At 41.3% G+C, this 18,637-nt stretch overlaps 1 protein-coding gene across 2 annotated transcripts in view; it reads left to right on the top strand.

Annotated features, from left to right (window-relative positions):
• The window catches only part of dscama (Down syndrome cell adhesion molecule a), a 108,358-nt gene that overhangs the window by 19,192 nt on the left and 70,529 nt on the right, over positions 1–18,637 (top strand). For both annotated transcript variants that reach the window (XM_026181048.1, XM_026181047.1), the window contains exons 2-3: positions 5,294–5,611; positions 6,906–7,055. In XM_026181048.1, the coding sequence (XP_026036833.1) occupies positions 5,294–5,611; positions 6,906–7,055 (468 nt within the window). The remainder of the gene's footprint in view (positions 1–5,293; positions 5,612–6,905; positions 7,056–18,637) is intronic.

Below are 18,637 nucleotides of genomic sequence, written 5' to 3'. Positions count from 1 at the left end.
TAACAGTTATGGTAAAAGCTGGTTGTTACCACTACACCGGCCAAGGTGAATGAAAACGAATATTATTCTGATATGAAGAGAATTTAGATTCTGTCTGATTTTTTCTTACTGACCTGTCATTATGAGGTGTTTTTCAGAACTTGTGATCTATATTAAAAGTCTGGCACCCAGCTTGACCTGACAGTAGATAAAATCGAAGTACTTTTGTTGCCTGCTTTTGTTGATAGCTTCATATACTGGGCTTCCCCATAATTGTAAATATAGACACTATATTGGAAAGAAAAATCATGCAGTGTGACAGATCTAACTCTTGGATTTCCTCAGCCTTTACATTGTACAGCTTGTTGAAGATCAGGTTCAGACTGAGCTCATACATCTGTTTTGGAAGAAAATGAACTGCACCGCGGTGAAAAAGTCATCCATATAAAAGAGTCTCGCTCCCTGCTATTCATAACAGATGCTGAGATTTTATGACCATCTTGATGGCAGACTTTCCTGCTTGAGAAAACCACTGACAAGCTGTTACTCTGTGTGATTACATGGCTGTAAATTAACCCCTGAGAAGTTGTCTGTGTATCATTATAGTTGGAGAGGGCCATTCTAAATTATTTATTATGCCTCTGTCTAATGATTTTGGCCTGCTTGCAGCTTATGTACTGTGTTTATGACAGCATAGTCGAACTCCGAGAACAACTGTTTTGAGGAAATAAAAATCATAATAATGGTAAAAGGTTTATGCTTCATAAATGAGCCATTTAATTGTTGACTGACAAGTTTAAAGGGTTAATAATATGTCACTCTATGACACTGACAAGGGTAGGGGAAAAAGCAAAGGAGAAAAAACACAAGGGACTAACCTTCAAAATAAAACAGAAATCAAAATGAAGTCAACAAGATAGCACGGCAAACGAAACACTTGAGAGTTGCCCTGGAATATAAGGGCAGTAGTGTTAAGGCAGTTTAAAAAAAAATCAAATGAACACCCTCACAATAATTGTACTGTAGTTAGATTATTTGTATAATTGCTTAGTGAGAGGTTTGAGGAGGCTCTTGTGCTGATATCATGTATTAAAGCTGAATGCTATCTGTCCAAACCTTTGGTATCTGCACAGCAAACATGAGGGGGCACTGTGGACAGACCCACACAGTGGGCAGCCCATTGTGGGCCCCAGGACCAACATGAAAATAAGGGCACATGTGGGCCCCAGATGGGCTTTAGTGGAGTAGCCTATAGAGTGGGCTGCCTACACTAAGTGGAGAGAGGAGCTCATATCTGCCCAATTATACAATACAGCCACCAATTGGTATAAAGTGTGGACCAGAATGTTGCTCAAAATAAATAAACTCCTTATTCAATTCAATTTTATTTATACAGCGCCAAATCACAACAACAGTCCCCTCAAGAGGCTTTATATTGTAATGTAGACCCTACAATAATACATAAAGAGAAAAACCCAACAATCGTATGAACTCCTATGAGCAAGCACTTTGGTGACAGTGGGAAGGAAAAACTCCCTAACAGCAAGAAACCTCCAGCAGAACCAGGATCAGGGAGGGGCGGGGCCATGTGCTGCGATTGGTTGGGGTGAGAGAAGAAAGACAGGATAAAGACATGCTGTGGAAGAGAGACAGAGATTAATAACAAGTATGATACAATGTAGAGAGGTCTGTTAACACATAGTGAGTGAGAAAGGTGTCTGAAGAAGAAATACTCAATGGCTATTCACAAGGAATCACCACATGGTTGATTTGGTCCCACGTGGGGCCACACATGTGGGTAGGTCCATAGTGGGTCTGACCGTATAAAACCCATATCGGGACACCAACATTCAAAACTACTGTAAGCTCTGTGTTCACACGCCCAGTTGGAGCCCACGTGGGATAAGTTTGTGTTTGCTCCACCCACACAGCCCCAAAGTTCACTTATAACTAGTCACTGTGGACCTGCATGGGCATTTTTGCCAGTTAAGGTAGGTAACATTTAAGTCTAAACATAGCCAAGCTGGCAATCAATAAAGTCTCCCACAGCTGAACTGTGTATCATGGTGACTCTACCCTCTCTTGCCACCTCATGGAAAAAGAAACTACAGTCTTGTAGCTGTCGACAACTGCAGCCATTCTCTTTTCGACACCTCCAGGCCCGGCCCTCTGAGTACTGTATGTGTGAAGTGAGTGCAGCTAGAAATGTGCAGAAACATGTGTACGCCACACTGTTTGTTTGTTGTTACAGGTTGAACGACCAGTGGGTGGAAGTAGCCGGTGACTTGAGAACGCTCATTAGGAATTTATGAAGCGCTAAAATGTTTGGTCTCTGGGGAGGGGGGATTGGCAGCCGTCGCACAAGCATGCTGGGGACAGGAGGAGGTAGACCGCATTAGCAGAGAGCAGACATACAGTAGAGATGCAATATTTACAAAGGGTGACTGACAGAGGCTGCTCATGCGACAGCTCTGCAGGACTGCTGATCACTCTCTGTTCACTCGCTCTGTGTGCAGTGAGGAATTATCACTTCCAAGTTTGTATATGTGCAATTTTTTTATTTAGTTTGGAGATGCAGATAGCAGAGCTGATTACAGTAACACATTGTAGGCAATACTCGTTTCTACAGCACAAAGAAGCATGTGGGCAGCATTTCAGCAAGCTTCATCACATCTACAGTCTTTGCCGTTATCATCCTTGTACATTCTGGTAAAAATATGAATTCCATTACATGTAACGGCGCATGCATACAGGAAGTGGCTGCAAGCAGCATAGCAACCAGAGACCACAGAATATCAGTGACCTTCAGTGACGTTGAGTGAAAGAACCACTTACAATATTGCATATTTCAATAAAAGATCCTCAGTCACACTTTTGTGAAAATTAAGGTGAGCTGAACAGTCAGCTTAAAAGCACTGCATGACAACCAGTCATTTTAAATGTGCATGGGCCATGACCCTTATATCATATTAATGAAGAAACTTTTGTCATTAACTTCATAGGTGGTACCCTCCATGGACCCTGGTGACACTGTCACAATAGATCTAGTAGAGTCCTTTTCAATGCATTGCACATTACAGAGGCAGCATCCAATAAATATGTGTTTCAGCTATGTTTAAAAGACATTAAAGACAGCAGTGTTCACGTTTGCTTAAAACTTTCTTTAAGTTTTAGTTGAAAAAGTGAAAGAGTAAATGAGTAAAGTATTATTTTTGAAGCAAACTAAGCCCGGATGTGTCTTCCATCTGAATTTAGACGTAATGTAACATATTTTTAAACCAAGAGCTTTAACCTGAAAAACAGTGTCAATGGACGCTTGGTGCTTGGTGGGATATTCACCTGTCTGATAGACAAACAAGTTTCATGAGCATCTCTAAATTTGAATTGAAACATAAAGCAAACTGATGTTTACCTTTGTGTTTGTGAATGAATGCTGCTAACTCAGCTCAATTAGGACTGATCAAAACCAGTAGAAATAAAACACATATAAAAACAATTATGTGATTATGATGAGCAGCACTCATTTTAATGTCTTTTACCTATGTTTCTAATGGCGATCTATATAATTATGACGCATCTTCTCTTTTGCCTTGGCATCATTTCCTGTAAGACACAACACTGTTGTTGAATCTCATCTATTGGTGATGAATCTCTTAAATAAATATTACCGCTGAAGGTTATGCAATTTCCTCGGGGAGAGAAAATCGTATAAAAGGAACTACAGTAAGTGACAACTGTGATACATATGGAGTGTTTGTAGATTTATAGAAACATGTTACAAACACTCATCATGACTTTATTTTGCACTGGATGTACTAAACGAGTTCTGCTGTCTTACTTGGGTTCCAGCCAATAAACATATCCTGGCTGCATGCCGACAGTGTGGGTTGTCCATTACAGCACAGAGCTGCATTGTCAGTTTTTATCCACAGCGGTAACTTACTGCTGGGGAAGTGCATCACATTACATTGACTTGCTTCATTAGTTAAGATGACTAGAAAACATCTTCTGTTACACACATGACAAATTCACAGCTTACCAGCTGGTCCATGTATTTTGGCAATATCCAAATGGTAGTCACCGAAACGTATTCTCAGTGAGTGCTTGATGCCACAGCAGTAATATGCTATATCGTTGTTGTAATGATGAATAATTTATTTTTAAAATGCAAAATTAAATATTGCTGTAATGGCTTTTAGATCTATTGTAAAATGTAGGCACAAATGTGTTTGTCAAGAGAAAACGTATGGATATTTCCCTATGAGGGTTAAAATACAAGTTCCCATTTAGAGTTTCCAATTAATAATTAGTTAAGCTGAAAGTGCTGAGTTTTTTTATTTAAAAAAATAGCCTGTAATGGCTTTTTAAAAACATACATTCACTGTGATTACAAAGAAACAAATTCGTCAGAGCTCAAAGAAATTCAGTAGCATAGGTCCTTAGCTTGGAGTTTGTTCTCCTCATGTTTCGTGGGTTCTCTCAGGGTACCTCCCCCAGTCCAAAGACATGCAGTTAGTGGGGATAGATTAATTGGAAACTCTAAAACTAAGTGCCCACAGGTGTGAATGTGTCTGTGTGTGGCGACCTGTCCAGGGTGTACCCTGCCTCTTGCCCCAAGACAGCTGGGATAGGTTCCAGCCCCCCCGCGACCCTGAAAAGGATAAGCGGCAGAGGATAGATGGATGCATAGAGGTCCTTCGCTTAATCACCTCACTTTGGTGTGGTATTGCAGACAATGCATAATATCAGAAGGTGTTAAATTGAGCATAGTCATTGTCTTGATGTGTTCCATTTTTGTGACGCCAATCCATCCTGGTGAAAACACGATCAGACCCTTTGGTGAATACGTTGTGGGCCGCAGGCCTTTCTTCTGACCGCACCTTTTAGAAGAATTTTGTTTCTATTTCTCGGTGAGCGATTTAAAAAAAGTATTTTCTTAACAATAATGAAAGTTACTGAACTGACTCTGGTATGGATAGACGCACTTTGTCTGTAGGCAGGTCTGGCTTTCTCTGCAGCTCTGTAGTTTCACATCTACTACTACTCTCTGGGGCCTTGCTGCAGTGTCTCTTCATAGACAACAAGAAACACACTCCTGCCACCTCTTATCACTGCAGCGAGGACAAACACAGCAGCCAGCCTGTGAAAAACACACTTGGCCTAAATTAAAGAAAAAAATCAAATGCAGTAGAGCACTAATATGTAAATATGGTTGTTCTCTCACAGATCTTTGACGGGGTCCTTTCTTGGTAGTTATTAAAGGATTCGCCGTGCCGTGTCTGACGTGGTTTTCTGATCTCATTTCTCTCTGCAGTTTTCGGTGAAGATCTACGTTCCAGCTTATATTTTGTCAATGCATCTGTGCAAGAGGTAGTGTTTGCCAGCACCACAGGGACATCGGTGCCCTGTCCCGCCGCAGGTGTGCCTCCTGTCTCACTGCGCTGGTACCTGGCCACCGGCGAGGAGATCTATGATGTGCCAGGGATCCGTCATGTGCACCCCAATGGCACCCTTCAGATCTTCCAGATCCCCCCTTCCAGCTTCAGCAAACTCATCCATGACAATACCTACTATTGCACAGCGGAGAACCCCTCAGGGAGAATCAGGAGCCAAGATGTTCACATTAAGGCTGGTCAGTTTCTCTGCTCGTCACTCTGTTTTGTTTTCCATTGGGTCGTCACATCGCAAATCAGCAAACTTTTAGAACAATTTATGCTCCGATTTGGATACAGATTGGTCAAAAGTTTAAACATATACAATAAGTGCTGTGACATTTTAAGTTGACATATCAAATACTTTTCAAGATAATTTTTTTTTGAAAAATGGTCTGTCAACCCACTTTCAGGTCATTTTTCATACAATGGAATCTAATATTTAAACATGAGTATATCAAAAACTAATAAAGATAAAAGCCTGAATTTCTATTTTTCTAACTATAATTTGGTGCTTATGTTAACAAAAGTCTAATAACTAGATATTTAAAATATGAAAAACTGTCCATCACTGCTTCATATTCCCATATTTGAGAAATCAAAAAACTTCACATAGTTCAGTTCAGTTCTTTTTTATTTCAAACATATACATTCACCAACGTTTCATAAACATAGAAAAAGACTAGTGACAATGTCTGAATAGTATATAATTATATCTCACAATTATGCAAAAATAAAACAGAATCTTAAAATTCTTAGTCACAAAAAATAAAGAAAATTATATTTTCATTCAACTTTTATATAAAGTAAAATCCCAAAAGAACAAAATTCAGATTCCAGTTTCCAGATGATACTCAGTTATAAGTAGAAATCAATTCTTTTGAATGTTGCGAGGTAGTTTCACTGATCAGGCCATGTGGACGTGCCAATTTGATCTTGCAAGACTACCCATGTGAATGAAAAAAGCATTTTCCTCAGTACTGTGAATAAGAATTTCTTGGTGAAAGGCATTCTACATGCTTTATTTTGCATTATTGTGAAATACAGCTATATAACTTTCAAAAAATTTCCATTTTTTTATTAGTGTGTTTTCAAATATTAGACTTTACAGGATGAAGTATATTTGAGGTTGAAGTATCTGTCACCAAATACAGATCCTGATTCAGTTTAATGGTAAGAAAGACCAGTTAAAATATCAGGATTTTATATTTAATAGCTTTTTGCTCAAACATTGCTTCAGATTTCAATGTGCCATAAAAGGCCTGAAAGCTAGTTGGCTTTTTAAACATCTATATATATATATATATATATATATATATATATATATATATATATATATATATATCTACACACATATATTTGTGTGTATATCAAAAATATTTGATATATGAAGCTAAAATTTTATAGCAATCATTGTAAAAAAAAACTCGAGCAGGAGGCCCGTGTTAATTTGGTCCCATTTTATATTAAAACCTGTCTGTCCTCCCCTCCTAGTCCTACGAGAGCCCTACACTGTCCGGGTGGAGGACCAGAAAGCCATGAGAGGCAATGTGGCGGTCTTCAAGTGTATTATACCTGCCTCAGTGGAGGCCTACATCACTGTTGTGTCCTGGGAGAAAGACACTGTGTCAATCACCCCTGAAGGTAAGTCATGGCATTTTTCTTCACTACAGTGACTCCTGCATCAAAAGTTGGCGGCAGTGTTTGGTGACTGATGTGGACCTTGTTTGCCTTTTTGCTGCATTGTTCTTGTACAGTTGCCTTCTCATCTTGTTTTGAGAAATTAGGAGAGATTTGCATATTAGTAAACTGGAGTGAAAAAGTGGTGTGGTGGCTATTTTTGGTACTGACAGAATGATGTAATATTCTTTCTTGATATACTAGGAAACACACAGTGGTAGAACTCTGTTTAGTTTGCAGAAAATAGATTTTATTTGGGAGCATTTCTACAGGTGCAGGTACATGCAGTGAGATAAAGCTTCACAGTTTCATTGATAATGAATACACTGTAGTAGAAAGGACTATTTGTCCTGGCCAAATGCTGATTACAAGTGTTGTTTGTCAAAAGAAGAAGAGAGGCTTGTGCGCCATCTCAGGCCTAGCTTATCCTAGCTAGCCGGAGTCATTCAGTGTATGTGCACGTCTGTATTTCCACATCTGTCTGACCCAATGACAGTTAGGTCCCGCTCTTCTTCCTCTGCCCGGTCTTCCACAAGAGCGCAGACTGCCAGCCATGTCACTTAGTCTCAGTGTATTGACCCATTTCTCTGGCTGATAGGAAGCACTGCAGTGCCCCGATCATTCAAATCACTTAAATGGAACACTCGCCTCCGTGATTGTTTCCCAGCCCTGGGGGGCAAATTCACTTTATGTGGGGCATTTAGCAAACTCAATAGGCAGGAGCTAATGCTATTTTGCGTTTGGATGCAGGGCAAACGCCGGCTAGTAGCTGCTTTTTTGTTGATGTTTCACATTTGAGGCAAAATCGTTCATGTTGAAATCTATAGCAATCTCTTAATTGTCCATAAATGGATTTGCCGCAGGCATGTTTTTCAGACACAGGCATATATTCCTGTACTGCAGTCTTTGTCATTGAAATGCATCGCATCTGGACCTTTTAAACTTATCGCCACACTGTCGCATTGTGTGAAGGGAACCACGTTTTTTCACACACCCCCGATCCTCGAGGACCTTTTCCACTGGTTATCTTTACAGAGAAAAGTCTTTGCGCTGAAAACACAAAGTGTTTATCTTGAGCCGTAAAAATCGGCCCATCTGTAGCCGTCAGCCATGTAAACGCTGTCAGAAAAAATCATCCAGCCACCAATCCACTGCTCTTCTCGATGCTAAATAATGGATGACGGAAGCCTATGAATCCATGAGCAAATGGTCTTTATTCACATCTCAGTGCACACATCCTACTGACGCACCGTCCATTCCCCTTATCCTCTGCTGCACACATTTTAACTGTGCTTTGTGCGTGTGCGTGCCTAAGTCTATATTCACACTAACTGACAACTCAACTCAAGATGGCTTGACCCCCTACATCCCGATGACCAACCTTCAGTGTTTAAATATTTCATGACTAAAAATAATATTGACACTTGAAACAAAAAACTTTGTGAAATGTAGCTTTTCTGTCTCTGGTATGAATAATTGACTGCGGCTCTCTCAGTGTGGAAGGTGTAGCGTGGTGTGCAGACAGGCCTTCTGCGAGTCTCACTGGACCGAGCCTTGTCGAGTTGTTGCAGTGTACACTAACAAAGCACCACTTTAAAAACCCTGGTGTCCATTAGAAAAGAATGGAAAATTATAATGCATTCAGCCAGGACATCCAGTAAAAGCAACAATGCGCTGTCGTTGTCTGATATAGTGCTTATATAGTGGGCTGCTGCTTCAGAAAACATGCTTTTTATGCTCCAGTATTTTTGGTCTCTTACAGCTTTGTTTTACTGAAAGAACAAAGATAATGCTTTGCAGTGAGGTGGAACAACAGATAGTTAAGAGTTGATTCGTGGCCAAAATTGAAAGGACGAGTGATTACAGCAGGAAAACACAGCTTAGGTGTTCCACACATGTGGATAACATGACCATTGAGCAGCTCAGTTTTGTCTAAAAGAAATCTAAAGAGATTTTACTGATGACTTTAAAGCCCACACTGAGCTTGCACCGTGGTATATCCGCCTGAGGCCCAGCCTATTCATTTTTGTCCTCTGTAATGGACATTTGTTTTGGTCTATATCTTTTGACTTATTTGAGTTACCTTCTAAGTCCTGATGTGCTCAATAGAGGACATGCTGGCCTTTCCAATGATATCCCATGTGTGTGGGTGGCCTATTTCCAGGAAATCACAAGAAAAGTTAAACTGAAAGATGCTTTTTCCTCAGTTCTCAGGGGGATATCTCGGGTCTTCTGACATAGTACATGCCCATTGGTAACCTAGCAGGTCCTCGGCTGAGGTTCTGATCAGAACCCATTCTCTGTAAGGAGACGAGCTCCTCCTTGGCAGGCTCCTTTTTTAAATCTCTCATAAAGACAGAACTTTATAAACAGGCTTTTTCAGTTCTTCCACTTTAAGTTATTTTTATGTTGGCTTTTATAAAGTTTTATCATTTCTTCCTAATGATTATTTTTATTTACTTTAAATTTGTTTGTAATTTACCTGTGTTTAGATTTTCAATTTTGTCTTCCTTGCTAGCGTTGTTTTACCTTTACCTTTTCTTGAATGTTTTATTGCTGCTGGTTTTCCTTCTCATCGTATGAAGCACCTTTTAATTTTATTTTCAAAAGTATCTACGTAAAGATTCTTCTTCTCTGTCTTTTTATTATTATTATTATTATTATTATTACATTGCTGTTGTCGTTTTAAGAGTATTTACTGTTTAAAGAGGAGAGAGGAGGGAGAACTGGTTTTACTGTTTTTCTATTACATGATAGAGTATCGAATATTGAATATTAAGGCTCTTGAAAAACACTGTGTTTGGTCACTAAGTCATAAACCTGCCTAACTGATGGGAAAAAAATCTTCACTTATTTTAACATAGTGTAGATATACCTAGTATGTTTGCTCCCATTGCAACATATTTTGCTTCATGGACATGAAATATCATCACATGTTAACCAGGTGTATCCAACCAAAGCCCATAAAACAAGCGCACATTCAGGTCATCACATTATGTAAACTGCTGCCGACTGCTTGACCAACAGAGCTAATCACTGTCAGGATTCAAACAGTCCTCAAAAGTCACTGCCCAAAGCAGAGGATTTAAAAGGTCCGTTACAAACAGGAAGGAAAAACCGGCTGCTGTAAAATATGTGTTGTGCATATTTTACAGCAGCCTGTAAGCTGAAACAATGATTGAACTAGAGAGATAACCAACTTCATTATTATTAAATGACATATTGTGTTTATTTATATTTCTGGACTTTTTTACATTGTAGTAATAGAGTTTAAGCGCAGACTGATTTCCCGTCACGGTCACCTCCTGTGGCGATGGCAGCAGCTGAATTTCTGCTATGAAGATTATAACTATAAATACTACTACTAGTACTACTACTACCACTAAACTATAAATGGGGGATTGCCAAATCAAACACGTGGCTCAAAAGTGGGGTTTCCATACTGGATCAGTTGAGGTCCTAGTTAACAATGGCCGCCTCCAATGCTACTACCAACAGGGTGCTGGTTGCACTGTGCTACTCTTCGCCAAAGATAAAGGAAGGGGAAGGTGTGCTAGGAGGCAGTGAGAGAGAAGTGGGCAAAAGTGTAGACTAGTAAAGTCACGAGTCCTAGCTGATATGATGCAGAGAAGGAAGGTAGATAAAGTATATTTTGTGTTCAGGAGACGAAACAAGACCAAGGGCATTGGAGGTGAAATTTTCTATTATATTGTAGATAGGAAGTAAAATGAACTAGTGGCAATTTTGAAGAACATTTGAAGAGTGTTGTGGAGGCGAAGAAGGTGACTGGGGCAAACTTCAGTGGGCAGGTAGGTGAAGGGGACACAGGAAGCAAGGAGGTGTTGGCTAGGAAGATGTTAAAGAGAGGAATGTGGACGGCCAGATGGTAGTGGATTTTGCTAAAAGGACAGAAATAGCTGTGGTGTGGACTATGAACTTGTAAGAGATATTAAGAGTGGAAAGGTCCGGATGACATTCCTGTGGAAGTATGGATAATCCTAAGACAGAGAAAGGTAGACTTGTTGACAGGATTGCTTCACACAATCATGGAGAATGAGAGGATGCCTGAGGAATGGAGAAGTGATTCAGTACCAATATTTCAGAACTATGTCCAGATCTGTAGTAACTGCAAAGGGTTAACATTGATGAGTCATACCATGAAGCCATGGGAAAGACTTGTTGAACCTTGGTTAAACAGAGAGGTGATAGTCACTGAGTAGCAGTATGGCTTCATGCCGAGAAAGAGCGCTACAGATGTGATGTTTGCCATGATGGAGAAGTATAGATCAGAAGAGGCTCCTTGTGTCTTTAAGAAATCACATAATAGGAAGGCTAGTGTAGGACATGTATGAGAACATAAGGGAGTGGTGAGTTGTGCAGTAGGAATGAGATATCAGTTCAAGATGGGGGTGGGACTACATCAGGGAGCTCTGACCCCCTTCTTATTTGCAGTGGTGATGGACAGGCTGACAGATGAGGTCAGGCAGGAGTCTCCATGGAGTTATCATGTTTGCGAGTGACAGTAGGGAGCAAGTGGAAGGAAGCCTGGAAAGGTGGAGGTATGAACTGGAGAGAAGAACAATGAAGTAAGTCACTAGAAGTAAGACAGAAGGGACTCAGTTTGAGCAGTTTGGAGACAAAGTCAGAGGAAAGGTTGAGAAGGTTTGAACACGTGTAGAGGAGGGACAGAGGATGTTGAATGTTGGGGCGATCGTGGCTCAAGAGTTGGGCGTTCGTCTTGTAATCGGAAGGTTGCCGGTTCGAGCCCTGGCTCCGACAGTCACAGCCGTTGTGTCCTTGGGCGAGACACTTCACCCGTTGGCTACTGGTGGTGGTCAGAGGGCCCGGTGGCGCCAGTGTCCGGCAGCCTCGCCTCTGTCGCCTCTGGCTGTGGCTACAATGTAGCTGCCATCACCAGTGTGTGAATGTGTGTGTGAATGGGTGGATGATTGTGTATAGTGTAAAGCGCTTTGGGGTCCTAGGACCAAGTAAAGCGCTATACAAATACAGACCATTTGAATATGGAGCTGCCAGGCAGGAGGAAAAGAGGGAGACCTCGGAGGTTTATGGATGTGGGGATGGAGGAGTTACAGAGAGTTGTGTGAGGATGATACAGTGAAATGGAGGCAGATGCTGTGGTGACCTCTACAAGGAGGAGCCAAAAGATTAATAATATATCCACTCATTAAAGTTAAGTGTATCTATCCCAACACGCATAGACACATACGAGCACGTATTTGTACATTTGTACATGTACATTGCATATACTTTATGTATGTTTATACATACATAAAATATATATGCAAGCATTAATGTGAACTGTTGCCAAAAGGTTATGAAAACCTCTAAAAATGTGTTTTCATCAGATGTTTAAAATAATCCAGAGATTCAGCTGTTCTGATGGGAGGTTGTTTCAAAGTTTAGGTACTCAAATGTCAAAAGCATGGCTGCCTGAGGATTTAAAATAAAAGTGTAGAAGAGCTGAAAGGCCCTGATCAGATTATTGCTGAGACCAACTGCTGGAATAACATCTCGGCAGCCTGGCTGCTGCATTCAGGACCAATTGAAGGGAAGCCAGCAAGAACTAAGTAGTGCACGTGAAAAAGTGAGTTGTAGTAATCTAAAGGGCAAAAGATTAGAGTGTGTACTAAAAGTTGTAGTTAAGTGGCAGATGACGGGCTTGATTTATGTGTTTTTTTTAGTTGAAAGTAACAAGACTGGGTGACTGAGAGATTCACGCTGCCTGTGGGAGGTCATTGTAGGAGCTGGCCTCCTTAACGATACACGCAAGGATAAGGGCAGGGTGAAATGGACCCACTGACTATAATTGTATGCTTACATACTGCATACATTCACACACACATATACAAAGAAATAAAAGAAATATATGTTTTTTTTAAAAAATGGATTCCAAAGATATAACAGTCATGGACAAGCTGGCATAACAAAAGCAAGAGCATTCATTCATATATCACCACAGCTGCAAACTTCAGCACAGCTCGGTATATCTGGAAGTTGCGGTTCATACCTGCTATACACAAATGTGCTTCCTGCAGGGTTACTTTAGGGCGTCTGTAGCATTTCTGGCTGCAGCTGTGTTGCTGTGCAGGGCTGTTCCCCAGGTGCAGCTTGTGCTGCAGTCACTGAGGAGGCCTTGTAGTCATTCGCCTTGGCCTGGCGCTGCCTGCTCTGCATTCAGCACCAGTAAGGCTGCGAGGGGGCCGACCCCCCAGCGCTACACTGCAGACACTCACATACACATACAAACACACACGCACTCAAACAGGGGCTTGTTTTCATTCAGTGCACGAGCTAAACACGAGGCCCGTCGGCTTTCACACAGATTCTCTTTGCTCTGCGTAGCCTTTTCTTATTTCTCCTGCAGTTCCTTTTTTTGTTCTCTTGCTCCCTCTTTACACTATTTCTGTCACTTTCTCCTACACATATAGAGGACCTGTACCCTTCACCGTAGTCATTTATTTTACAAATGAACTAATAGTGCTAGATTACACCAGTGATATCTCACACTTTGCAGCGTAGTACTGCTGGTTTTGGTAGCGTGTAGAGACAGTTGTTTTTTTAGGAGATTACAGATTGCTCTAACACATGCATGCAGTCTGTCTATATGCTGAGCCTTCTTGTGCATTTCACAGCTTCTTTCATGTTTGTTGACATTTGGGATGTGTGTTTGAGTTATTTCTGCAGCCAGCCTCGATCCCTGCAGCCATTGCCGGGAGGGAGAGGAGCCAGCCACACTATTTCAGTTTAATTGGCTGTGTATAATGGGCCTTTGAAGTAAATATCAAGAGTTGCAATCAAAAGGCTGCTGGACGTCATCATGCATTGCCACAGTCCCTACTGTTTCCTCTCCACCAGTCCTGCATTTACAAAGCTACAAAGTGAGAAGTTTAGGGTTGCATTGTTGATCTGAGCTGAACTGTGCGTTTCCAAGGTAGTTGTGTAACTAGTGAGACACTGAGTCACCCTGAGATGTCCTTGGAGGCAGATGTGTTGTGCCGCACAGGTTAAAAGCTTAACAGATCATGTAAATGTTTCATTAAAGTGCACATGCATGATAGTTTAATTGAAGGTTATGTTTGAACATATAATATTAAGATAATCCCCCGTTCCTGCTTCACAGCTTCAGTGTAGCCCCAGTGTAAACATTTGTGTAGCGGGTCGGATTGGAGTTAATCCTTCACCATATACTGTGGGTTGTAGCCTGCAGGTAGTGTGCTAACATGAACAGCTTTTCTTTGGAGCTGCCTTGCAGCTTCGCCCTTTTCTCAGGGCATGTAGGAAGTGCAGCCACTGGCAAAGCACAAACCTGAGCTAGGGACCAGGTAGGTCGGGTTATGGTTTCACCAGCCTCTGTGCGGTAAAGATGTAGAGGGAGGGGAGGAGGGAAGGAAGTGAGGATAACACTCTCTCTCTCTCACGCTGTCTCTCCCTTTCCCTGCCTCACTCTGTCGACAGGCAGGGTTGGGAGTCCGACGTGTGACGGGCTGGATGCAGTCTTTTTCCAGCATTCGTCTTTCTGTCTGCCCATGATTGGCTGGAGTATTGTTATTCACACAGAAAAATGGGTCAGGTGGCCTGTGGAAAATGGAGTGTTTGCATGGACGGATGGACAGACAGCACAAATACACACATGCATACCTACGCATGCAACCCACACAGAGCAGGATTATACTCAGCCGTGGCGCAGCGCTGCCAGATAAATAACAGATAAATGAAAATAAATCCAGGTTATGTGGCGAGCGTCTCTCGTGCCGAATTCACTGTGTCCTCTCACACAAGCTGCGAGCTGGTTCTCTCCTCACACCCAGTGGCAGGGGCTTAGCGAGATAAATAAAGGGATGCACCGAAGGAAAAAAAGAAAGCTGGGAAGAAAATCAATACCTGTGTGCATGAATCTGGCTGCAGCTGCCACAAAGCATTATGGGAACATGACGGGTAGATACACTTAGGCTGGGCAGTGTGCAGGCAGCATGATAAGCTTTAAGGGAAAAAAAAGCACGCAAACCTTTTGGGCATCAAAACAAGATGTACATAGATAGCGACAAAGATGGATTGTCTGAAATCCCGTTACGGTATCATGAACGGAAAAATAAATGCAAAGAATAATGATTAGAGTTCATGAATTTGAGTGTGACAGAATGACTGCTCACAGTAAATATGTGGATATGTGGTAGAAAATATTAATATCTATATGAGCTTTGCAAAAAAGGTGCTGCTGGATCAGAATATAAAAAGTAGTCACATTTATTTATTTAGAATTATTATTATGACTTTTTAGGACAACCCTTATACTGTACTGCCTAATAAGGCTTGTTTGGCAGCTGAACTCACAGTTACAATGTAGGTAGGAAACATGAGTGTATCTGCATGCTAACACTCTGTGTGCTTACTCCAAGTCTTTCCGCACACAGCCTGCTGCTCCGGTCTCAGCCTGAGACTGACAGAGATATTAATTAAATTGGCTGATGCCCTTTCTCTCTCTTCGCTGCTCTGGCACCGCAATGATCACACTCCCACCTCCGTACTGTGCTGTTTGCTCACCAATAACCGCAATTTGTTCTTTATTAAACTCTCGGGGCAGGGAACAATTAGGGTGTGAGCTGGAGGTGGTGGCATATCTGTGTGTGTGTGTGTGTGCGTCTGTGCGTGCACGCATGTGTAGATTTGAGCACAGGCTGGCTGGAAGAGGAGGGTCGAGGTACTAAACACTGCTTAATCTTTGATAAACAGTGAGGACTGCTTTGTGCTGCTGCAGTTTGCCACATCTTCTCCAGGCTCCTCAGCGCTGTGCAGGGCTAGCTCAAGGCTGTCGCCTCCACAGCTCCTGGACCTGGATGGGAGCCAGGTCATGCATGGCTCCCTGCCAGGATACAGATTAGCTATAAGTGCAACATGAGCTAATGGTGGAAGGAGTCGCCAATTAATTGGCACTCAGACATTCTTTGGATTGTGTGGACTTGGAGTTGAGTCTTATCAATAGATCATAGAGTTTGGTATGGCAGACTGATAAATTCCCATGTCACATAATGGGGAAAAAAGATATATTATGTGGGTACATAGATGTCAAACTATTTAAATCTCAAGATATACTTAAGGCCCAGACCTGAAATCTTTTGTGTACTTGCCTCCACTCTTCCCGTGATGATGGGAAGAACTAGAATGTGACAGAATGATGCAGATGCAATGGACATCCTCCCCAATTCTGCACAACATAAGATTGTCAGAACCTTACATAGTGCAGAGGTGTTATTTAGGGACAGTAATTGGCGGCCTTTAACAACAGAAAAGATCAGACTGAGGCAATGCACGACAACAAAGCAAACAGCAAGATCCCAGGAACATGTGCTGAGTGCTCTGTCAGTTCGGACAAAAAGAAAGGAAAAAGAAAGGTGATCCCTGCCCCCAGCCTGTGAACCATGTTTAACTCAGCTGTGCTTTTACGTCAGAGAAAATTCAGAGAAAAACAAAAATGATTTTCAGGGAAGACCTTTGACTGGTGACAGAGGCCGCTTCAAACTGCAGCTTCTGTGGAGGAACCTGCAGAGAGGCTGTTTAGTGTGTGTGTGTGTGTGTGTGTGTGAGAGAGAGAGATGGAGAGACAGAGAGAGAGGAAAAAAGTGCATTTGTGTGTGTTTTAGTGTGTAGGAGGAGGAAAAGGGGGAGTTGGCTGTGAATGGATGCTCTTATCGCATGCATACAGCTGCTGCAGTGTCTTTGAGAGACAGAGGGGCTGTCCATGCATGCCACTCACTCTGCCTATTCACAGCCTCCCTCCCTCTCTACATCCCTCTCCTGCTTTCTGTCCCTGTCTGTGATGCATTTTATGGCAAGGAAGTAAACGAAAGAAAGAAGGGAGAAGAAAAAAATCATGACTTGGGCTTTCACGCAGATTCATGATGCGCAGGCCCCCCGTTTCACATCCTCGTGATGATTCTTACACCAAGGGACAGGCAAGAAATTAAATGTCATCGGACATCACCGCATCGCCCCGACTGACGTGTGATGGTGTGCACAAACGCGCAGCAGTCTTCCTTTGTTCACAGACCTGTCTTAAACAGTGCCGTTTGCACTGTTATCATTACTATTCACAGATTTCGTGGAAAGAAGTAAGAAACAAACACGGTACCAGCCGTAGCTGTTAAATAAGCCAATTGGCTAAAATGCCAATGAAGAAACCTGCCTCACAGTGCTAAACAGAGCTATGAATAATGAAGTGAATTAATTTGGTTGAGAATCGGCGCCAATACAAAGGTGACCCGTAGAAAGGTATTTCCACGACGAGCCGCCACGGGATATCACCTTGATAGATGAACATTTCGGACAGCTCGGGAAGAGAGATCCCCAGACAACACAAGTTACAGACTGTATCCTGGGATTTGTAGCTTTCCCTGCACACTCCCCACATCACACCCATGTTTGCTTAAGTGCCCTGTGAGGTGTGGATACCCTGCTGCAGCAGCACTTTTCACAGTTTGAAGCAGAAAACAACCATGTAGGTTATTTGGAAATACATTTTGCAAAGAGAAAATGTGTTCCTTCATTACAGCTTAAATGTATCCTTTACTTTAAAAAACTAACTCAAAGAAAAAAAACGATATATATATATTTCCTATTTTCTGATTTCATTACTACTATGCACCATCACGACAGAAAACTGACAATAAAATATTTTAAATTGTGTCAGTGAAAAAAATACCTTTAAAGCAAAAAAAAAAAAATTCTTCCTTTTTAGTTATTCATTTCCATTTAAATTAAAATATATGTGTGTGTGTAGATAGATAGATAGATAGATAGATAGATAGATAGATAGATAGATAGATAGATAGATAGATAGATAGATAGATAGATAGATAGATAGATAGATAGATAGATAGATAGATAGATAGATAGATATGTATTTTTTTTAAATAATGGCTTTAACAAAATGAGGCCTAAAATAATGTTGAGCCATTTTATTGTGATCTAATTGTAATCACAGCTGACTTTTTCTTTTTCTTTTTTAAAGGAAAATAAAGAAGTAAATTGAAACAATTATCCCATATTTTGTTTCATTTGTATCTATACATTAGAACTTTATGTCTTCAAGAAAATGCCCTGCAGAGAGAGAATTGTCGACCTGCCGTGCCGATGTTTTACATTAGTTTGTCAAAGGTGAAAAAAACGAATTGTTTGGAAACGCTTGCATAATCCTTTAGTTCCACTCTGCTGCTATAGCGAAAGATACAATACCAAGAGGGTCTGCGTTAAACTAATTCAAAGGACAAAGAAATAAAACTGATAAGTTAACGCATGAAGGCTCCTTTGCATAATCTGAGTTAATCCATAATGCAGAATACAGAGTGAGCTGTCTAAAATATCTCTGACTGCCTTCAGAAATGAAGGAAACATTTCAGTTCTGCAGCCACCGATAATAACGTTACAGTTTCAGGTTTGTGGAGGTTTGCATTACCTCACAGGTAACCAGCACAAGTGTGCAGAAAAAGAAGAAAAGCACTAAAATTGACTCTTTTCTTCTTTTCGGGTGT

The sequence above is a fragment of the Astatotilapia calliptera genome, chromosome 10, assembly GCF_900246225.1.
Source record: "Astatotilapia calliptera chromosome 10, fAstCal1.2, whole genome shotgun sequence".
NCBI lineage: Eukaryota > Metazoa > Chordata > Actinopteri > Cichliformes > Cichlidae > Astatotilapia > Astatotilapia calliptera.
This window is presented reverse-complemented; position numbering and strand designations above follow the sequence as displayed.